Raw genomic sequence first — 25,216 nt, 5'->3', positions numbered from 1 at the left:
CTATGGATAGCCAATAGAGGCATGAATATCTCTAGTAGAATTTCAATGTATCGGCTCATTTTTCGCTACAATCATTCTTAACTGTTTCGTAAGGATAAATAAGATATCGTTCTTCACCATTCATGAGTTAAAAAAGAGCGCAATAAATGTGAAACATACAAAGTACGGAAAACTTTGACATTTTGGCTTTCCATAATTTTAGCTCAGATTTAGACCATGGTCAAAGTTAAACCTGACTTAAGAATACGGGCCTTAAGGTTTGAATAAAATGCATGGGACAACAACCACAAAATAACAAATCCGAAGAATTAAAACAAAAACATAGCAATATATGATAAAGGAAAAAAAACTTATTCTTCAATTTGAAACTAACTATACAATCAATTTAGCACTAAAATTGTAAAGAATTTTGTCTCAAGGGTTACTGAATGTATCACTAATGACACTCAGTATTAAACCATTTCACATAATAACACCCCCCCCCAGATTTGAACTTATCTTGACCTCTATAAGTACATGTACTATGAAAATAATAAAGCAAAATCCATTTTGCAAAGTCCATAAGTTTATAAAAAACATGGGACAGAATAGAACAGGCTCTAAAGGTCACGTATATCATCAGGGTGTTACGAATAAAAAGGATATATGAATTCGGTTTAAAAATAACATACTTTGTACACCTCATATAGAACTAAAACATGATAAAATCTTTACAAGTAGATCTTTTATTACCTTAAAATCTGCTAATATTCAATAAGTATTTAATAGTCAGTAGAAATGGTAATTATGTCCAGATTAAGAAACTGCTTGATGATTACAAGTTTCTACTTCTTAATTTATTTACTTTAAAAAAGTTTGACGTAAACAAGGTATAAGAGCCCAAAAATAAACTTAGATAGAAATCAAAGTCTGAACAAACTAATTTGCTGATTAACAAATAACAAGAGCAAATATATCCTAGTCAAGGGCAGACTTCCTGAGGCCTCTAAAATTAGTTCTTTCTTAATTTGACGTCATGTGAAACTTGACGTTTTTCCTTTATCAGACAGATCTGTAATAAAAGAATTGCATTGCAACAGGACACACCATAATCTAATTGTAATTAACTATATGACAAAGTAGAAACTCTAATCTAAGATTTTAATATATAACTTTATATTGTGATATTGAAAATGCCAAACACTTTTAAAGATGATAATAACCATGATAGTGATTATGAAACTTACTGACGTATATATCAAATAAAAAAACTGACATCCTACACATGTTAATAGGTCAAATTGGTCAATATACAAGTAGGAATTCAATGTATGCCACCATTTTTCACTTTGAAGAGAAAAAAAAAATGATAAAAAAGCTGCAATGCATAGAACTGGAGAATTTTGATTCATAAAAATTTCAACAAAAAAATGACATTACCCTGAAAAATTTGAAAAACTTTCTCACATAAGGTTGTAAATACCAGTTGTGGTAACGATCTCAAAATGAGACTGAATGGAATCCAATGATAACTACCACCAGTGTATGTATGTATAGATAAAAAATACGTGTCAAAAAGCTCTAGAAAAAAATGCATAATTGCTGTGCTGAGAAATCAGCAAAATAAGCATGGAATTTCATCAAATGTTGGGTAGGATATTATTTGAAGCAATATTAATACACTGTCCCACTCCCACATGCATTTCTAAGTTAGTGGTCATCAGAATTATCGATTTTGAGGTAAGATTTCATGATTTTACAAAGATAAGTTTTATTAATGATAATGAACCAGATCTAGATGTATTTTTTGACAATTATCCTTAATCTAAAAGATTTTCTCACTACATAATTGCTTGCTACAACAACTGACTTTTACGTTTAATATCCATATATGATACAAGATCACTGGCACAATGTAAAAACGCAAAAGGTTTGACTTCTACATCCTAAAATCACCAAGAACAGAGAGGCCTTTCAAAAGTTTTGTTATTTTCCTGGCAGAAAATAAATACATTGTAACAAGAAAATCGTTTTACTACTACAGCCTGCAACCTTAAATCACAAAATAAAAACAAAGAGAAGACAGGCAAAAGTTTCTTTTTTACAAATACCAACTACAATGTAGAAGAAAACTGGTTTGATTTCTTTACCTTATCACCAAAAAAAAACCCAGCAGAAAGGACATTTAAAACTTTCTTCTCTAGTACCTCTGTGCGGAACAGACTCACTTTACGATAATTGAGATCGACATCTATTCCCAACTTACAAGCAATAACCCATCTCAATAAGATCACAACTATGACTGGACACCTGTACAAGGAAAGAGGAACAACTTCTCCCAATTTCCTCAAATCCCCTCCTTCAACATATCACAGGCAAGATCTTTACACCCAAAGAAACCAAGTATTCTGCTTTCAGTAAGATATCACATCATCGAGGGAAGGTATATATTACCGATAAAAAACCACAACTACAAACAAGCAACTTTCCCCTCACCTGGCTCATGATCTGCCAAAAATCTTTATATCTCAGATCCTAAACAAGATGGCAACTATATGAGGATACCTCTAATTAAAGAACTCCTTTCAAAGTCTTTCTTTCTTGCACTCCAAATCTTGATATGAAGCTGAAAGTCTCGAATGTCCCAGAAAATATGATCGCTTTTGCCGAACTTGGTTTCCTCCAAAACAATCGAAAATACAACCACCCCTCGGCTGGACTGATAACGAGCTGCGAGTTGACTGCTGTATTTATATTCGGGGAGATCGTGGAAATCTTGGCATGTGACTCAAATGGCAGGTCCCTGCACACCCGATGACGTACAAACATGCAACTCCTGTGACGTCGAATGAGCGCGATTCCTCGCAAATTTGTTGGAACAGGATGGTGCGATTCCGAGTGCTAGCCGGTGATTCATGCAGACCCGAGTCATAACATTGAAAGGATGTCTATTAATAGATAGTGATGTAATGGAAATAACCTAATTCATCCTTAATGTTCCCAATAGTATCTTGGTAATACTAGACAATTGATGGATGTGGTCCATTTCCTATACTGTGTCAGAAACCAAACTACACTACATTTATTGTTAATTTTACGATTTAAAAAATCTATGGATAAATAAATCAATATTCACTCTTTGCACGTGTTATAAATATCAAGAGTCCAATCTAGTGCAAAAAAGTATTAATGCTGAAGACAGTAGAGTATGATACAGACTTCTGATATCAAAAGTAAGTATTATGTGTTACATGTTTTAAGCAAGTGTAATTTGAAAAAAAAACCTTGAATGAATACTATCATAAAAAGATCAACCATTTTTCTTTTCAATCATCAGTTTTCTTCACTCTTATTTTCTTTCTCCTCCTTCTGTCTTCCTTTTTTTTAAGGAAAAGAACAGTTTCCTTTCAGAAGATAGGTTACCCATATTTCTAAACAAACAATTCCCTTTTAATAATACTCCTCCCTTTAAAAACTTACTTTTCCTTGTATTGATAACTGACTTTCTATCCTCTCACTATATACTATTCCTCACATGTTTAAGAAGATGCCCACAAGAATCTACATTTATACTCAAGTTCCAAAAGAAAACAGACAACAAAACAGAATTCCATTTCCAATATATTGGACAGGATTTTAGTAAAAAAAAATATTGGAGAGAATGATTTTGCAATTTCCTGACAGAGACAAATCTGCCCATGGATGTCAACATTTCTACGAATCCCAAATCCCACAAAAGCTCAGAAACAAAGGATTTGTAACTGTAATTGCAGCATGTATATTATAAACTTCCACTAATGTTTAGTCAGGGATAGTTATGCAACACCTGGTTTAGTGATGCAACATAATTATACACCTTTGTATTTTTCTTTAGAATTATCATAAAAAGTAATAATCCTTATGCTTCACTTCAGTTGTGAATCTAGACACATAAGTGACACAGAGATGCCAAGTTAAAAAAATGTTATGCGTGAGATTTTCATGACTCGGCGTATCTGCGCGCGCGCAGCCAGTACTTAAACTTGTACGTTTCAAAAATTGATGATATCGATCCATACTACAAAACCATGCGATGCACGCATGCGATTCATCGTACTACATGTAGCTGTGTGCTGACTGCACTCTCGATTCATCTCACGTGCCGGGGTAGACACGACGGTCGGCCAGTGCATATAATCTAGCGAATAATGCAACTTTTTCTCTTTTTTTTCTGTCGGGTCCCGATGCTTGAGAAAAATGGGTGCCATGCGTGAGATCGTGAGACGGACCCTGGATGCGTGTGTCTCACGCTCAATGCATGAGACTTGGTAGCTCTGCTGACAGCGTATGTATGGAGAGGAATGTAGAAAGTTAACGCTTATTTTTGACATGAAAAAGAGTGTTTATCGTCTGCAGCACAAGCAACAGATACATTCCATTGTGTGTTTAACCACAAATTTCTGTTCCTGAATGACTTTAAGGTTCAAATAAGGCCATTGCTGGTCTGTCCTTTTTTCTGACGACCACAATCAATGGTTTGTCAAAACCACAGCGTTTGTCAGAATAAATCCATATTTGAACTATTTACAAAGGATTATAATTCATCAATTCAAAAGTCCTATTCATAAACATGACATACATGTAGCATGTTTCTATGTGAAAGAGAGAGTCCAATCTAGGGACCGTTTCATCAACATTTTTGTCCGACAAGTTGTCAGATCTGACATCTTTCCTTGATTCTGATTGGCTGAGAGGCACTGTTACGTTAGTAACTGTCGGATAAAATGGGACTTGTCGGATCAAACGTCCGACAAGTCCTTTCATGAAACGATCCCCTGATTCATAAAGTTGGTTTGAAAGAAAAAAAAACAGAAAAAAAATTATACCATCAAGAATCGTACATGAAAAAACACCAAAGAATATATTCAGAGAACTACTTGTAATATTATAGCATCACATGCAAGCAGCCAATGTCATTTCATAAAATCAACATTTAAAAAAAAATATTAAAGTGATGCTTTAAAGGTCAAGTCCACCCCAGAAAAATGTAGACTTGAATGAATAGAGAAAAATCCAACTAGCAAAATGCTGAAAATTTCATCAAAATCGGATGTAAAATAAGAAAGTTATGGCATTTTCAAGTTTTGCTTACGGTATTTTTCATAAAACAGTGATATGCACAAATCCAATGAGACACTCCATGTCCCTCACTCACTATTTCTTTTGTTTTTTATTGTTTGAATTATATAATATTTCATTTCATATAGATTAGACAATATGGACCAACTTGACTGAATCATATAGTAGTAAACAATGCTCATTCCATATGTTCAGGGAGTAATTAATCGTTGTTTCACTTGACAATGAGGAGAAAAATAGAATATTTTATTTATAATTTTTTTTATTAAAATTATTTTTTTATAATAGAATATTAGGGGAGACCGGGGTTAGTTGGAACATGGGGTAAGTTGAAACATTGTAATTTTATCTAAAGCCTGTAAAATAAATTTATGCAATACTGCCCTCAATTTATTGCAATAATAATTCAACAATGTTGTAATATTAATTAGATAACATTACAATGTTTCAACTTACCCCATGTTCCAACTAACCCCGGTCTCCCCTACAATAAAATACGAAAGAAATAGTGAGTGGATGACATCATCAATCTCATTTGCATACCCACCTGGATGTGCACATAAATGTTTTGTGAAATATCAAGGAGAACTTTAAAATGCCATAATTTTCTTGTTTTACGTCCGATTCTGATGAAATTTTCAGTGTAATGCTTGTTGGATATTTTCATTCAAATCAAACTTTTGTTGGTTTGGACTTGTCCCACATTGTTTCAAACAATCTTCTTAGAAAAAAAGTTATTAAATCATCAAAATCCCTCATACATATTTAGCTACTCATAAATACAGGATAATGATTTAGTATTGCTCCGTTATTACTATTTTTTTTATTTGTCAGGTTAAACATGCTGTCGGGGTAGACTTCTCCTTAAAAAAATTCTGCTACATGTAATAGGAGGAGAACACAGCAAGAAAAGTGACATTGAATAAAAAGGAAGGAAAAAATAAGCAGAACTGTAGCAAAGAAGAAAAGACTATAGACTTGTAGAATATAATGTGCACCTTTTAATCATAAAAAAATACAAGCACACTTACAGTGTACATAACATTCAAGTCAGTATTTATGGTTAAAATATACTACAGATTATTATTCTTCATTGTTTTTCCCTATTAAGCACATTTTTTTTGTCCTACATGTACCATAATTATTTCACCATGAGATAATACTCTGCTATATATATAACCTGCATGATGATCCAGCCATATGTCCCTTAATTTATAAATGTAATCATAAACAATAGAGGATGAAAGGTTTAGCAGCGCCAGTGTTACATTGGCATATTAATAACTTCATATCCAAATCAGGTAAAAAACAACAAGCAAACTTTTTTGTAAATATTAACATGCTGTGAAGAAAAGTATTGAAACTACAGCAAGTAATTCCTTGAGAATTTATTTTTCTGAATTTCAATGTATTTACTGTGTGAATACAAATTCTTTATTAATCTTTTTTTACAGAGTAACACTGTACTTGTATAGAGTACAGTGGAGTACCACCTTTTGAAATGCACTCATGGATGACTGAGAGCTATTTCCCACCAAATGAATTCCACTACTTTTCTTTGGCCGCTTTGCTCTCGTTAGCATGAGTGAATTACATTCAGCAATGGACTTCATTCACAATTTAGGCAATACTGTATGTGGATCAAAGATGTGCATTGGATGATACAGTTATCACAATCTATTCAAATCCAAATTGGCAACTTCTTCCTTTTTTCTTTATACTGCTTAATACTATTGTCATTAAAAAATATAAATGAATATTATTTTTTATAGATGAATGCAGGATGAACTTCACAAGGAAGCTCAGAGAAATATGGCAAAGCACATTATTGAAAAATCAATTTTTAGTCATGCAAAAATGTTGAAGCAGATCTTTTGTTTAAATCTCACTGATTATAACATATGTACTGAAACTGTAAGTCTAAGTGCAAATACACATGTACACTGTACAGAAACAATTCAATTCAATTCAAAATTTATTTGAATCAATCAATCAATCATAAAAATAGAGGTATATACAAATTAGGTAAAAACATGGGATTGGGAGCCCCTAGAAGTTTTCTTTAAAAAAAACCTTGTGGGTGGGGCACCACCATGATACAATTATTAATATAACACACACATAAATAGTGAACAACAAATAACATTGAAATACAATATAAAAAAAAACAAAAAAAAAACAATGGGCTAATATAGGGGAAATGAACAAACGATAAAGAATTAAACAAGGGATATGATCTAGAAAACCATATTTCCATCTTGGACATACATGAATATAAATCTTTTTTTTTCATTTATGTTTTTTATTGATAAATCATCAACATACAAATCATTTAAATATAAATCTTTATTTTGTGAGTCAAACTAGAGAAAGTAATTGCAAACCTTTTGGTATACTCACAGTTACAGGTTTCTGCTGGGGCGGAGCTTGTGCGGGCCGGGCCTGTGCGGGTGGGGCTTGTGCGGGGATGGCCGCTGCTGCTGCATGGGCTGCCTGAGGAGTAGGCATGCCCGGTCCACCAGGGACGGGGGCGGCTTGGGCAGAGGGTGGTCTGAAGGCTGTGGCTGCCATAGCTGCACCCTGGTGATAAAAAAAAATATGTACTCACATGTATTACAAAGCAATAGGGCTATTAGGACTAAATTGAATTCTAAAGGAGAATTATATTCATATATTTTGTGGCAAGGTCTTTCAAATAAAAAAAGATAATGCAAATAATATTGAATTAGGAAAAAATGGTTGTGGATACATCTGTTGAAAGAAATAAGATTGTGGATAAAGTGTGGTTTATACAAATTGCATAAATTAACATTGTCTATACATGTACATGTAAGGAATGATTCAAACAATTTCAGTATGGGAGAACTGGAAATTATTAATCCATGCCACGGTCCATCATTGCAAGATGCAGTATCTGTTATAAAATGAGTTAACATACTTTGCTCTGTGAATAAAATCAATTAATTGCACGATACTATTAATATTAGAATAACACTTTTTACCCATATTTTCATGAACCAAAGTATACTGTACATACATTTCTTTCACATAGTAAATGGCCCAATGATGTCCTATGTACACACTACGCAAGTTTATACATGTAGTTCTATTTATAGCTATGATTGTGAAACTTGAAACTGGAAATTGTGCCTTGCAGTATGAGAAGAAATACAATCCAGGGAGCTGTTTCCAACAGAAATTTTGACTTAAAATGAAAGTTGAAATTGATCTGTAAATCCCAGTTGTAAAGACATCACCTTATTCATCAGAATATGAGTTAATAAATGATCTTAAGCACTAAGAATAAATGTAATAAAAAAAATTTTATTGCATGATCGTGCCAACCAATCACACTCTAAATTTCAGGGATATGGAATAAATCCTGATAAGCTGTGCTTAATGACTACCATGCTATTCATTAAATTTTTATTTAATTCTTAAAGATTTGATTTAAATAATTTGCAATCTACATCTAGGAATACATTTATTAAAATTTATTAAAACCCTGTAATTTTGAACTAATACCAACAATAGGAGCCGGAGCAGAGGATTATCTTTTGTGTTTGGGGGACGCATCAATAGCCGTCCCCCCCCCAAACACAAAAGATAATCCGCTGCTCCGCCACCAATAAAACTGACTATATCCAGTCATCCACTCAATATGCAAACATGCTTAAAAATAAACAGGAGACCTTAAAAAAAATTTCAATGCCACTTCAATCCCCTTAATGGAGCAAACATATTGTATGTGCCAAATTTTTAAAATGAACAATTGCACTGACATTCAAACAACGAAAAAATCTCTTATTTGGGGGGGGCAATGACACACTAAAAGCATACTGTACATGTACATACCTTAAAATATCTTTTTTTTGCTTTTATTTTGCCATTGCAAATGAAAAAAAATCTGACTGAATCTGATAAAATATTAAGGCCCTGTCACGTTGCTCCATGAAGGCCTTGTGGGTAATTACTATTGCTACCCGCAGGTCATCCACATTGACAGTATCTGACAAGCAGTTGCCTTAAAGGACAAGTCCACCCCAACAAAAAATCGATTTGAATAAAAAGAGAAAAATCCAACAAACATAACACTGAAAATTTCATCAAAATCGGATGTAAAAAAGAAAGTTATGACATTTTAAAGTTTTGCTTAATTTCATTAAACAGTTTATACACACCCTGAACGGTATGCAAATGAGGAGACAGATGACATCATCCTCTCACTATTTATTTTGTATTTTATTGTATGAAATATGAAATATTCTAATTTTCTCCTGACTGTCAAGTGAAACAACAATTTATTCCCCCTTGAACATGTGGAATAAGAATTGTTCAATACTACATGGTTCAGTCATGTCGGTTCTTATTGTGAAATCTGTAAAAATGAAATATTTTATTATTCAAACAATAAAAAACAAAAGAAAGAGTGAGTGAGGGACATCATCGACTGTGTCATTTGGATGTCACCGAGTTGTGCATCTATGTTTTGTGAAAAATAAAAAACTTTAGAATATCATAACTTTCTTATTTTACATCAGATTTTGATGACATTTTCAGTGTTATGCCAGTTTGATTTTTCTCTATTTTAATATTCAAATCAATATTTTTCTGGGGTGGACTTGATCTTTAAGAAGCACACACTAGTCTGATTTGCTTGAATTAAAGTTTTGAACATGCTCAAAACTTTGTTGCATGGCCTGTAAGGAATGATGTGACAGACCCTTCACTGATTGGTGGTATGACATATGAAATCAACATTATAATTGGAATTTTGAGAACTGAAGTCTAGAGTATCCTACAGTAGTATCATCTATAAACCGGTATGTTAAAATATTTCCATATACAGCTGGTTTATTGCAATTTTACAAATAATTAAAATATTTACAGGTTATTAACAAATATCTTATCCTTAACTCTGATTTTGATTCAATTATGCTTGGTTTTATGGATATGTTCTATGAGTAAAATCAATCATTCCATTCTTTGTTTTATGCTAATATGTCTATTAATATTTATGTCTTTACACTGTAAAACACAGAGAGCCTTTTCGTTTCGTCATTATTATCTATTATAGAAAATTATGGTCTGAAAATGCTCTAGGGGTGATTCAGGCACACTAAAAACAAACAAAGACTATAAACAAAAAACAAACAACTAAACATTAGGCAATCAAGCATCAGCCAACAATTTATAAAATAAATGCAACTTGAGTCCACTACGAGTCCATCCCCACCACGGCAAAAAGACATTGGTCAGGAGATGTACAGGGAGGGAATCAGCATACGCTACAGAGATAGTTAAGATAGAGAAAGATGAATCTAGATAGAGGATCGGCAGATAAATTGATAGATAAATTAGATAGATGGATGGATAGATGATAGAGAGATGGATGGATAGACAGACAGACGGACGGATGGACGGACAGAAAGATTAGATTAGATAGATAGATAGAGAGATAGATAGATAAATAGATAGATAGATAGATGGATAGGTGGATGGATGGATGGATTGATGGATAGATAGACAGGTAGATGCATAACTGGTGTACATACAAAGAAAGTGGTAGGAGGGGCAATAGAAAAATACAGGTTGAATTGATAAATAGGAATATGACAGATAAAAGTATCAAAGTAAAATCTTGAACAATATGGCTCAAGAACGAATAATTATTAGACACAACTGCAACTTATCAGATTCAATAAATCATATTCTGTTAGGACATTCCATGGCATACAGAGGGGTGGTTAGAAGACGTGCAGGGAGGGACTCAGCATACAGAGGAAAGTAAAATTGTTACAAACCGTTGGATAAGGAGCAACCTGGGTTGATACATGGGGGAAAGAAAGATGAATAAAATCATGAATATTGAAACAAGAAGGAATAAAAAAAATCTTGTGGGAATTTAGAAACCGAAATCAGACTGCAACATTCACCAAAAGAAGGTTCATGTATGATGTAGGGATTTGTGAAATTTAAATTTGAAAACACATTAAAATGAAACAAAATGTGAGAAAGGTTTTAGAAGTTTAGAAATCTACATCATACAGTTCAATGTTTACTTTAAAAATATATGCAGATGACTGCAACTATATCAAACAACTTCTACAAAGCATGCATTATAGTGGTACATTTAAATCTAAGATCATTCAATAGAAAGTTAGAATTCACTGTCACACTGTCAGGCAGAATGAAAGATACATGTTGTGCAAAAGATAAAATTTCAAATCTAGTATTCACAATCAAAATTTTCAACAAAAAAATCAGATTATTGAACATTTAATACTGCAGTTTCACTTAAAAATTCCAATAATTCATTCATCACAAACATGACAAACGTAATTACATTTAGGCCTTCATGAAAGCCAATGTGTCTTCTTTATTCATTTTATACAAAAATATCTCAGTTTAACTTAGTTGTACAGGTACAAACCACATGGAGAACATGAGTTGTTTAAAGTCTGGTATTGCCTTGTTTGAGGACTCGTTATGAATAAATAAACTATTTCAATAATATGGACATTTGTAATGCACTAGTATCCATCCATCATGAGAAAATGCATTTCAACTTCAAGCAAATAAATAAAACAAGAGTACACATATCGCTCATGACCTACATGTACAAGGACTGCCCCCCCCCCCCCCCCCGGTACAATCCAAAGTGTGCAACTCTGAAAACCAAAACAACACCCCCACCCCTCAAAAAAATAATAATAACAATAAATAAGAATAAAATGGAAATAATACAAAAACAAAAATAAATAAATAATACTATTAAAAAACTATTTCTGCTTATAATTATGTAAAGTGGCTATCCTGTAACAACAGGTTTGGTTAGGTTTTTCCTTAAAAAATTATCACCGTCTGCATTGTTAAAAGGTGCAGAACAACATGTTTTTACTATTAATAACTAATGTCTGTCTTCTTATTTTATTCTGTAGCCTACTGCTTACTTATGAAACGAAAATGCATATTTTAAATGATCCTCTTACCAATCTCTAACATACTACCAAGAACAAGGAAATATTGTCATGTTCAACAGACTATTTTCTGTATCATGTTACAAACACAAAATACTTATTATTGCTGTATCGTGCTCATTTCTGATAACTTTCATTGTTCTGGCATCTCCCCCAAATACCATGCATTTCCCAGAAAACATTCTGGCCCATGCAGAAAAACTAAAATGTTTCATTTTCAATACAGAGGAAGAAGAGGAGAGGATGGACGAGGGAGAGGGGGGAAGAGGTGCAGATTTGCAGTGAGGGGGGGGGGGGCTCAGGCTCTGAAAAGACAAACAGCATACAAGATAGGAAAAGAGATAATAAATACACACCATTGGATAAGGAAAATCCTATATTGTGAAGGAAAAAGAATTCATGAAATAAGATAGAGAGAAGCAATATAGATATGTGCATGCACATACTGTTTAAGGACAGGATAATAAAGTATATTATGGATTCAAATATACATGTACTGTACATGTACTATGTGTACATCCATGCAGTATTGTCCTTTTTGAAATGTACAGGTAAAAGGATAAACAAAAGCAAATTGTGTGATAAAATATGTCATTTTCAAATGTGCCTACATCCGTACTGCATGTTCAATTTTTTTATTGCAAGGTCAGATCAACCTTAAACAAGGTCGACGAACTTCCACATCCCACATTTTCTCCTTAATAAATGTACAAGGAAGCAAGGATACTGGTAAGCTGTTCACACTTGCCTCAGTCGTATGTGCCTTATTGCAATACCACCAGTGAAAACCACTATTGTGTGAATGGGGCATAGAGTAAACTTGACAAGGGACATTGGATACAGACGATTGAATGAGAAGGTATCAAGCTCACTGCTAGGCATATGGTACTGTCATTATAAGGCACATGCCAGATTTTCCTTCATGACATGATGATTAGCACGACTTCAGTATGGACAAGGAGTTGGTAACATCTTGGTATGGGTGAAATTAAAATTCTGTGCTACTCAAAACCGTGACAATATTCAGGCATACTGTTGTAAATGTGCTTGCTAGCAAAGACTTCTTCAAATTTTGAAAAAAATGCTATCAAAAATATTTTTCAGGTAATTAATCAACAATGACACCTGATTTCCTGATGAATTTGCAATTTAGCACTAGAACCCAATTGTTCAATATTTAATTGATTATATTTAGAGATTTTAGATTGAACTATAAGCAAATAATCAATTTTTCACTGGGGGGGGGCTTGCTTTTATAACACTTCTTTTTTTTTAGACTGAGGCAGTCATGGGAATAACATTGTCATATATACAAAGTGATTTTAGAGTATACATGTAGGCCTATACAAATAACCATTTTTTTTCCGGTGGGGGTGAACTTTTTTAACACTTAAAGTTTTTCTTTTTTGTCAGACTGAGGCAGTCATATTCTGATTTTATATGAGCACTTCTCAATGCTTTACCTATATATGTACCCCACTCATTATTAGCTTCTAGCTTGCTACATGTAGCACACACTGTATACAAATTCACAACTCCCAGAGGACTAGTATTCTAATACAAGGCTTAATAATCGAATATGACCATGCATGCAAATGAAGACAGTGTGAAGCGTATGTCTGTATAGTATATCAACAAATTTTCATAATGATTGGGTAAATTACCCTTTTTATCCTGAATTTGACAATAAATCCAAACTATGCACATGGGCATGGAGAAGCTAATTTCCTCTTATTGCCAGTCCAAAATGACATGTTAAAAAGCTGGATCAACATTTTGATGTTTACACAGCATACTTTTCATCTAGCAAATTTGGACATTGTACTACTGTAGGTTTATTTCCACAGCAATTAGTGATCCATTTACCATTGGATATTCAAGTGTAACCATGAAAACTAAGTGTATTACATGTATAACCAGTTGTTGGGTGTCCGGACAGGTTGTGTATCCGGACAGTTGATTTTAAACAGCCAATTGAAAAAGTTCACAATTCAAATCTCTTAAATGTTTTAGCACAAATGTTAGACAATATTATACAGAACAAATATTGATGATGATTAGCACTAATCAATGCACAGCTTTTGTGTAATCCAAAGACAAAAAAAGAAGGCTTCATATTTGTTACGTGTTCGGACACCCAACCCCCCATCCTACGTTGTAAAAAAAAAATATTACAAATTACCGTCCATTGTTCTTGATATATTTCACCTTTATTAAGATAATCAGATTAATTTCATTTCCACCACAATTTGTTAAATCATTATTTGATAAGGAATATAACATTTATCCATGTATAATTTACTATGATTTTTTGGTATTATTCTATTTTGATGTGGAAAACAATAACAGGATACAAAATGAAATGAAGACGGACAGTCAACCTGCTCGAAACGTCGAGTTGCCTCTCTTTACTTCATCCTGCTACTACTCAAACCATCGCTACTCAAGCCATATTCAGCTCATCTCATCTGGTTTACAGCCCTTTTCAGGACTTCACTCACTTTCAAGAAAAGAATACTTCTAATTTCCTCTTTTTATCCTATCTCGTCTTTCCATTTCAATCTTTCTGCCTGTGTTTCCTTCTCTTCTTCATATTACACATGGTGAACCGTAAAACCTTCTCCACATTATAAACTCCACCATGCAAACCTACAAAGATGATCTAATGAAATTCTATTATAAGTAGCTTCTTGTCAGTACGGAACCAGTTCACCCTGCCCCCATTGTTAACAATGTATAAGAGGTCCCATATTGCAGCATTATTTATGACTTGACACTGCGTAAGCAACAATCAATGTCGTTAGTAATGTACAGGTGTACATTGTTTGATTAAAAATGCATTAGCTTACATGTATTTGCATACTGAGACACACAGAACATACTAATTGACTGTGACACAATCACAACCACATGTGTGTTCCATATGTATGCATTGCATGTACAAGTAGAGTAAGTATCTACTGTCCTTCATCATCAAAAGAAATTAATTCTCCACTTACATAAAAATATACAGCATAACAAAAAATAAAAATCAGTGAATATAACAATATGAACATACATGCGTGTACATGTATGTGTTATAAATACAGGTATGACAATGTACATAGAGAAGACAAAGTGAACAAAATTTAAATGAAGAAAATAATGTTTGAATAAAATCTTGCTTCAAAAACTGATTTTTTAAAAATTATTATTATTGTTGCTGTTATTATAATCATTATCATAATCATTATTCATTACCATTACTATCATTTTAATAATCATTACCATTACTATCATTAGAGAAAAATGCATCAAACATATACATATAAAGGTATTCAAAATACATCTCTAGAATGTTAAGAGGTACAATAACAGATAGGCCTACATGTACATGATAAGATTAAGCATGTATTCAACTTACTGCAAATCCCATGCTTGGTTGAGCAGCATATGGTAAACCTCCTCCTCCTGGCATAGAACCATAGTCTGAACTAGGCATTGGCATTCCAGGCTAGAAATAAATAGTAAAAGGTAAGTTGTATTAGGGTTGCTTGAAATAATTACTTCCTTGCATATTAAACTAGATCACCCTTGGGGTCACGTTTTAAAAATTGAGCTACATGTATAAAAAGAATAATGGAAGTAGGTGGTATTAATTAAAGACATATCCTGAGAAATAAGAAATAACAGCAATTTAAAAACAAAATCTGAATTCTATTTTACTTAAGGTCAAGTCCACCTCAGAAAAATATTGATTTGAATCAATAGAGAAAAATCAGACAAGCACAATGCTGAAAATTTCATCAAAATCGGATGTAAAATAAGAAAGTTATGACATTTCAAAGTTTCGCTTATTTTTAACATAATAGTTATATGAACGAGCCAGTTACATCCAAATGAGAAAGTCAATGATGTCACTCACTCACTATTTCTTTTGTTTTCTATTGTTTGAATTATACAATATTTCAATTTTTACGAATTTGATGATTAGGACCTCCTTGCCTGAAGCACAAAATGTTAAAATAATGGAATTCCACGTGTTCAGGGAGGAATGAAACTTCATTTCACATGACAATGACGAGAAAATCAAAATTTTTCATATTTCATATAATAAAATACAAAAGAAATAGTGAGTGAGTGATGTCATCAGTTCCCTAATTTGCATACTGACCGAGATGTGCATATAACTGTTTTGCGAAATGAAGCAAAACTTTAAAATGTCATAACTTTCTTATTTTACATCCGATTTTGATGAAATTTTCAGTGTTATGCTTGTCGGATTATACTTTTTTTATTCAAATCAAGTTTTTGTTGGGGTGGACTTGTCCTTTAAGAGATGTAAATTGGAACTGAATGATGCAATGTCATTATGGGAGAAGATTTCTCTTATAAATTTGCTAAACAACATTGGAACTGCCCCCCCCCCCCCCCGTAAAAAAAAAAAAATCAAGATTATTTGAACTTTTAGTAGACTCGGGAGTTGGGACCCTGAAAGAAAATCATTTCTTGAATTTAAAGTGAAGTGTCATTATTAATATTATCAAGAGTGTCAAGAGTGAAACTTCCATTCATTTCAGAATCTCAAATTCCATAAAGCAAGGTTATACTACCATCAGACTATTTCATACCAATGTAATTGTGAACAAATGCTAATTAAAAAAAAGAAATCTTAGGGAATATCAAAGAATGAAAGCAACTTAAATTTAAAATGAATTTCAAAATAAAAATGAATTTAATAAGTGGTGATGAGACAGGAATATCAACACATTTCATATAAATGCATATTATGATGGAATGTAATTTTCGTAAAATTACAGTTTGGGAAATCAAAAACTTAAAGGAACGCCAAAAAGTTTTGAACCATTAAATGAATACTTTTATAAAAAACTCTAACATTAAATTTCTATCACATTTCATGACTGAATGAGTATGATTGACCTACCTGTGCATGTGGCTGAGCGGGGTAACCAGGCTGTTGAGGGGGGTAACCTGGTTGTGCTGCTGGCGGATAAGACGGTTGCTGAGGGGGGTAACCACCCCCTGGAGCCGGTGGGTAACCTCCAGCAGGTGCAGGGGCGGGTGGGTAGCCCCCTGCTCCACCAGCGGGTGGGTAGCCTCCTCCTGCTGCTGGTGGATAACCACCTATGGTGGAAAAGGAAAATCAGAAGACAATTAGACAATTTAAAAGTGAAAGAGATGAACATTTTAGTCAAACTTTATATTATTTACTTTGTTATATATAAGCCTTGCCTAATTGATTTTCCTGACCTGTGCTCTACTTTCAAATATTGTCTCTGTCAGAATTATTTATATTAAATGTATTTTTAAATGTACTATGCATGCCTATCTGGTTTGAAATAAAAAAATAGAATATTAATAAACTATATCTTTCTTGACATTCAGTCTCCAACTATAGAAAACTAAAGAAAATAGAAAACTGATTCTTTGCAATTTGAATAAAGAAAATGTATTAGAATTTCTAGATTTTATCTTTTAAAGCTTATATCATTTTGGCCTTTTCCATGACAAAGTTGATATACCATAACATCATTTTTCCTCTTTCTCCATTCCAGGATAATTTGAGGGCAAAATTAAATAAATGTATGCTTGAAAACTTTATTCATTTTTTAAATCAAAATATCAAACTATTAAAGAATAATGGATAACTATAAATTTCTTTGGTATTCAATCTCACCTGCTGCAGGAGGGTAGCCACCCTGTGGGGGATAACCCCCAGGAGCTGGGGCTGGAGGGTAGCCCCCTGCCTGGGGTGGATAACCGCCCCCTTGCTGGGGATAGGGTGCCTGTCCGGTTGGATAAGGGTAGCTCATCTTCCGTGTGTAGTAGACAAAAATCAGTCGGCAAATTTAAGATGCTTCTTATGTGCTTGATAAACCTGTGTCATAGAAAATTGAGAAACTGTCATACAGAACCTCATTTAAAAAATCAATATTACTCTTACGATATGGCTAGACACTTTTGATTGCTGAGGTGGTAATTTTACTTTGTATCTTTAAATGAGGGGTAAAAACACATTGTTAAAATAAATTGCCTTTATTTTTGAGTAAAGGCCAAATTAGTTTCAAATCGTAGCCAATCATACGACTGCTACAATGTATGACGTCATTACAACTAGATATTAAATTCGTTTTTAATCTAAGGATGATAGCATAGTCACAGATTCAAACATGGGTATTCGTACGATGATTTACATGTACATGTAGAACATAAACAGTAAGATATTCCAAGTCTCAATTTAAGCATCAAATTCTACTACATTTTATTCTGATATTGGGCCGCAGACCAATCGTAAGGTGTGCGGTCGCCTTTAGACCAATAACCATGATGGTTTTAAATGATCTGAGAATTACTTGGAAGCCCAGTGGATACAACCTTCCAGGATTCATTACAGAGTAAACACACCATTTTCACCACAAATCAACAGCTTCCTGCATTGGAGAGGTATTGAGATCTGATTGCCCACCTGTCATGTCTTCATATTACACCTGACTCATTCTATTTGGATCGCTATCAGATCTTACAAGATTCAGAATGTTGACAGGTACAAAGTCAAACTGTTTCCAACTTTCCATAAAATTTAGAAAATTCAACATTTGATACTACCCATGAAATAACTGTGTGCATGACATTACTGGTACTGACTAATTACACGTATTCTGATTATCAATTTATCACTATTTATAGAAAGATAAATCTGATGCTTTATTCTGCATCTGGAGCAAGTTTCATAAAGAGTTAAAACCACATATGGCAATTTTTTTTTCATTAAATGGCAATTACCAAGGTAACAGTGCTCAGCAGCCAATCAAGGTCAAGGTTTCCAATGATGGCAAAGCTACCTTCTTCTTCTGTTGATTTCCTCTAGTCCTGGAGAACTGCGAGATCCAGTGGATACGCAGATAAAAGTGGTTTGATAAATATGTTTATCATACCATAGTTATCTCTTAATGAAATTGGGTCCAGGATGATTAATGCTACACCTCTAACAAGTAGGTGTGAGTTGTTTTTTTTAAAGTACCCTTTCCAAAATATCAAATCATTGAAAATCTACATAGATGTTCAGCCTCAGGCACACAAACTAAAAATTATTTTGTATGCATGCTGTACCTGTAAGTGAACATATGAAGGAAAATTTTGAAGAAAAAAAATATCTCCTAACATAGTAATAAAGTAATGAGAAAAGAGTCATGGAAATAGGTATCTCCTGAAAAAATAAAGTAGATCATCCCCTTTAAATCATTTATAAATCATCACATAAAGAAAATCCCCCAAATATTGTTTTCTTGCTTCACATCTGTTAAATTCACTCATTCTGCATGGGATGGATCAAAGGGGGTGGGGGAAATGGCAGATCCAGGGGCAGGGCAACCCTGCCGCCAAAATAACTACATCTTTTTTTTTTGCAGTAGTATTGACATTGTTCGGGGAAAGGTTCAAAATCTTGATACAGGGAAAAATAAAAAGGTAAAATCAGGCAACCATACTTCTCACACGACATCGAAGATGGTTGATTGCTCGACTTCCATGACTTCAGATTGAATTACGAGCAACCATTATAACCCACAACAAACATGACAAAACGAGAATGAGTGATAATCCGTCCATGCCCATGGTATTTGACATTTTTGTGCGATAGTCTTGATTTTAGCCCAGCCAATGCCAGCAAGACGAAAAAAGGTAGACCTATCCTATGGCTATACTGCAAGATTGGTGATAATTGATACAATTCAGAATAATTTTTAAATGAATTGGTTTAGTATATTACACGGGGGGAAACTGCACTTAACGTCAGATACTTATCTACTAAAGAATAAGAGTAGGACAAATCGTAACTTAACCAAGGGAGCTCTGGCTCCGACTCCTGACATCGAGGCACAAACTGGACCCTCAAAAAAAGGAAAAGTTAGACGTCTATGTCGCGTTCATTTTGGTATCAATTGGTCATTTTGTTTTCAATTTTGACAGGAGAACAAACGAGACAGAACTTTTCCTTTTTTTGAGGGTCAAATTAAGTTTGTGCCTCGTTTGATGACGATGATGTCTGTTTGTCAGGATCCCGTTTAGTGTGTCACGACACACCTAGTACCAATGAGGTCCAAACATTAACATGTATGGACCTCATAGGCGACATTACCCAAAAATATGGGTTAGACAATGCTGTTCTGATTTCCAACCCAAGACTTTGGTAAATGTACGCCTTAATACAAATTGGAGTTACGTGATATGACTTTCATTTGTTGGGGAGACATTAAAAGTATTAATTAAGTAGTTCAAATTAAAATATATTATCATTAAACTTACATTTCAGGCCCTTTTTGTTGATTTTCGGTGAGCGTTCCACACAGCTGCGACGAGTGATCAACTCCGAAGTGATACGTGAACTGGTCAGCTGATCGGTCAGGTGATCGGTAGATTATCTTTTTGTCAGACGTTCATAATTTATGTAAAGCGTATCAATCTTCAGTATCTTGATTCCAAAGTATCAGTATTGCAGATAAATGTCATTATTGATTGGAATCAGTGGCGGATCGGGGGGGGGGGGGGGGGGGGGGGTGGGGGTGGGGGTGAGCATTTCTGCCCGATCCCCCTATTGAGATTTGTAGTAAATATTTTGGAATTAAATACGTTGTTCATACTAGTTATGCGACCCCTCCTTTATGATGATCACAGCATTATTTGTAATGGGGATATTTCGTTCATAATTATTCTTGTCTCTTCTTTCTCCTTTTTAGCCTTTTTTTTGCTTGTTAAAACCTTTTTTCCTTTTTTTTTTGGGGGGGGGGCTCGCCAAATTTTACGTGGGTCAAAATTACCTTCATTTTTTTAGTGACAATCTTTTTTTCATTTGTCCAGTTCTACGCGAGACAAAATTACCTTCGATCATTATTATAGTTAAAAACTTTTTTTTATTTTTTATTTATTTATTTTTTTTGGGGGGGGAGGTTGCCAAATATCACGCGAACGTTTGTCAGCTTTTACTGTTTTATTCGACTTATAATCAAATATTAAATGGGGCTTACCACAGTTTTTTTTAAAGTCAATTCATAAGAATATTCCTCCTCGGGATTTGAGCTTTCTTTCATGAAATATCAATTTTTTTCATGATTACCAAAAATACTTAAAATTTTTTATCGGTGTATGCCTATAAACCTTTAGCTCATGCGTTGCGCCTGCCATATTTTAATGCTGATCAACTTTATGCTTTTAATGAATTCCTAAAAACAATAAATTCTCAGATCATCAATTTTGTCGCAATCGAATAATTCGATTGCGTCTCTCTATCAGTTTTGAATATTCATAAAAAATATCAGCTCGTGCTTTTTGCTCATAATATTTTGATTAGTAAATTCTTCTCTTATATAATCGAGTCGGATAGATAGATAGATAACTAGAGAGAGAGAGTTGGGGGGGGGGGTCCCTCAGCTACTTGTCCTCGCTTATTTGTTATTATTTGTTATTATGCTCATGTTGTGAGAGCTTTGTGTTTTCACATTTTTTTCTTTTTCAACCTTTTTATTGTCTCGGAGCTTCCCTCTATTTCTTTACACTATATTATAATGTAGTCCTGTTTCAATCATTGGCGGCGGAAGCCCCAAATTTTAGGAGGGGACAACCTAACAAATTTTGACAAGCAAAAAAAAAGGCTCTCAACCCAAACATTTTAGGGGGGACGTAGGAAAATAAATTGACAAGCAAAAAAAAAAGGGTCAACAACAAATTTAGGGGGGAACGTCCCCGCTTCCGCCGCCTATGGTTTCAATTCTTTTTTTGTTCTCATTTCAATGAAAACATCATTATTAAACTGACGTACATGTAGAAGACTTTATTACGAAATTTTGACATTGTTTTGTTTCATTTGTTTGGCTTTCTTTTTTTCTTCTCCTCATCTTCTTTTTCTTCTTACTTTTTCCCTTTCCTTATTTTCTCTTCAGTATTTCATTCAGGTATCCGCCAATTTATACAACACCAAGCATATAGAGGCGGATAATCAGTGAGGGAGCATGACGGTGTGCCGCTCTAAAAAAAAGGAGGAATATTGGAAGAAAAAAAAAGAAGAAGGGATGGGGAAAAAATAAAGAAAAAAAAAAGATGATGATGGCAATGACGATGATGAAAATTATCTTGGTGATGATGATGGTTGTGGTGACGGTTGTGGTGATGATGATGGTGATGCTAATGATAGTGGTGATGATGATGATGACGAGATGTAATTTTGTTATTTTGTCTTTGAAAAAATTAAGTAGTGCAAAGTTGAATTCATTTAAAGTTTATTATGAAAATAGCAGAAAAAAATTGGTATGCGTTCGAGGAAAATCCATCCCCCACCAATCTTTTTCAAAGGTAAGATTTTTTTTTGCCCGGGGGGGGGGCACTTCCATTCACGAGTGGATACCATGCGCGACCATGGGGTCTCGAAAAGCACCCTAAACACGTAATTTCCATATTCTGAAAATGCACCCCTTAACAAGTATTGGCGTGTGAAACCCTACCCTTAACAAGTATTGGAAACAAAACGATACTCTTGGCAAATATTCCCTGAAATGAACCCCTAAACAATTACAGGAATGTTTTATTGTTACGGGTCCTTCGGTCGTCGGCTTTACCTTATTTGGTTTAGTACGACCCCACCTTCTACACCTCGCGCAAATCGGACTCTAAACACGAAGTGTTGGAGCAAAAAGGACATCCTTTATAAAACATTTTGATTTTGTTTTATCATCCCCGCAAATTAGACCCTAAACACGACGGTTTTCCTAGCGAATTAATAGATACCCTTTTTTCGTTATTTTTGTGTTTTTGACACCCTTATCACGTTACGTAGGTAACGTGCCCTATCGTGAAAAGGACATCCTTTTTACGTTTTTTTTTGGTCGCGCATGGTATCCACTCGTCAATGTAAGTGCCCCCCCCCCGGCCCCCCGGGTTTTTTTGTGACGGCGTAGGCCTTTGCAAGCAGCTATTATTATGGTAAAAAAGTAAATGAAATGTCAAGAAATACATGATAATGATTTTTATGGTACATTTTAGTAGGCCTATATCAATTCACACTTGTTATCAAAAAGAAAAAAGTGGGTAGTTACGGACCATTAAAAATGGGAAATTTGGGCATTTTATATTTAGGATAGAGCAACTGCTCGTTATAGACGTCACAATAAATCAAGCATTCTAAATTCTATCAACTCCATTTTTTGTCAAATAACACCTTCATCGATATTTTGAAATGATTTTTCTCATATTTTCATCATCTTTTTATCAGGGTGAAATTCCCCTTTAATTTACAAAACAGATTCGCAAACAATATCAAGAGTAGTGGGAGGCAAGGGTGGAAATCTAAGGTAGGGGACCAGGGGCTGGAAAACAGGCAAAAAAAAAACAAAAACAAACTAACAAAAAAAAAAAGGAAGGTTTATCACCCCCAAAAGAAGGTCGTCTCGTCCAAAATACATGTTTTACTTCGATTTAAATGATGTAGGCCTATTTCTTTCCATCATATATAAAAGAACAAAAATAGTAGGGGGACATTTGATAATGTGCCCCTACTATTTTGGGTTAGGGGGAAGTGTCCCCCTGGGATTTGCGCCCATGTGGGTGGGGGGTGCTGCACCTCCTTTCGGAATCATTATGGAACAGTGTGAATAGTCGCTGTGATTTCGATCTCATACCTATAAAAAAATAGAACAAAAGAACGCCTTGACCACAGGCCAAAATGCCTAACAATTTTTTCCGCGGCATTAACAACTCTCGTAAGGGGCGCTCCATTTATAAATAGAGTTGCATGTGTAGCTGTCTATGGCAACAGAATCCATCGCAGAATTGAAGCCAGAAGCGTGGGAATTTGGCAGAAAATTCAAGAAAAGAACCGGTGAGTACCGATTTAAGAGTAATTATATATTCATTAACATTTATTGAATCATAAGAATAAAGATTTTTTACGGAAAGAAAGCTTAGTTCTAAGCTAGGGCTGCCCAAATGCGCGTGAGTGGAGTCTCAGTTTCTTAACACGGGTAAGTATTGCGGTGTCGCCTAGAGTGTGTCACGATAGACCTGGCTTCAAAACAAGTCAAAAGGCTTCATGATTCATCCATTAGGCATTACAATCGAGGTAAGTCAGTGCATAATTTATTTTTTCCCCTTTTATTTGGAGAGCTATTGCGACCACATTCTACCCCATTTTGGAGAGTATATGTTTGACTAGTATTACACGGACGAGTCCTGATCCTGGGCTCCGGCCGCCTCAGCTCCGGCCCGCTTCGTAGTCGCAGTCATTGACATTGGTTTGCTACGCGCTTGCGGCAGTGAAACTTACACAAATACAGGTATGTGGGACAACAGTAGAGGAATTGCAGCATAAATATGGGTGGAGCACAGTGTATAAAACGATAAAATGAATTATTAATACATACCGCGTCTAACAATATATAGATGCTGTAAGATCCTTGAGAGAGAAGAAACAGTGACTTCGAAAATTACTCTTTATTCCAAAATATGATCGCAAAATCGAAGAAGCATACGCTTTCGTCGCTTGTCGAATTGCTGAAATGCTTCGGTGCGTAACGCGCGTGCGCTAATGGAAGATTTTGTTGGAGTTTGTTATCAATATGACTCATCTGAAAATAATAAAAAAGAAGGGAGTTTGACGTCATACAACTCTATTACTCAGTAGTACTACCAGAAAAGTTGAAATGATTTGACGTCATACTTGACTTTTGTGGTGTTTTCTGTCTTTGAATCTAACATATTGACATTCTTTTTTATTTATTTGGGAAATATATTTGGCATGGAGGTAATGGAAAGAATGGAAAATACCTTAATTTAGATTTGTAATTATGAAATGAGCTACCTATAAAAGCGATAATGGATCATCGAAACATGATATGATTGATAAAATTACAATTTTATATTCATTCTTGATAATTGGGGGATAATAACTTCTAAGAAATGCTGTTGCCTTTGCAAATAATATTTTTACTGTTTTGAGTCCACAGATGTATAGGCCATTATCAGGCTGCATAATTTTTCACAGCTTTATTTTTGTCAGAAAAATATCAAAATCATGCAGACCGAGATATAAGGAGAATATGATCTGCGATGTTGGGGATGGTTCGTACAAACATTCTTGCTGATCGTCATGCAGG

The 25,216-nt window shown here is 34.3% G+C and overlaps 1 protein-coding gene across 3 annotated transcripts in view; it reads right to left on the bottom strand.

Moving 5' to 3' along the window:
- LOC121431675 (annexin-B12-like) overlaps positions 1-24,646 on the bottom strand; it is a 35,606-nt gene extending 10,960 nt beyond the window's left edge. Inside the window, exons 1-6 of one of the 3 annotated variants that reach the window (XM_041629323.1) lie at positions 24,485-24,646; positions 17,755-17,955; positions 17,002-17,201; positions 15,481-15,570; positions 10,902-10,919; positions 7,498-7,677 (exon numbers count right to left, since the gene is read on the bottom strand). In XM_041629323.1, coding sequence (XP_041485257.1) covers positions 7,498-7,677; positions 10,902-10,919; positions 15,481-15,570; positions 17,002-17,201; positions 17,755-17,890 — 624 coding nt within the window. In that variant the 5' untranslated portion in view covers positions 17,891-17,955; positions 24,485-24,646. Of the gene's footprint in view, positions 1-7,497; positions 7,678-10,901; positions 10,920-15,480; positions 15,571-17,001; positions 17,202-17,754; positions 17,956-18,860; positions 18,956-24,484 lie in introns of those variants that run through there. The other 2 variants (XM_041629324.1, XM_041629325.1) reach the window with 2 other exon arrangements.
- Positions 24,647-25,216: the final 570 nt, after the last annotated feature.

Source organism: Lytechinus variegatus, chromosome 18, assembly GCF_018143015.1.
Source record: "Lytechinus variegatus isolate NC3 chromosome 18, Lvar_3.0, whole genome shotgun sequence".
NCBI lineage: Eukaryota > Metazoa > Echinodermata > Echinoidea > Temnopleuroida > Toxopneustidae > Lytechinus > Lytechinus variegatus.
Note: the sequence above shows the minus strand (reverse complement) of the source record. Positions and strands in the feature narration are given on the sequence as shown.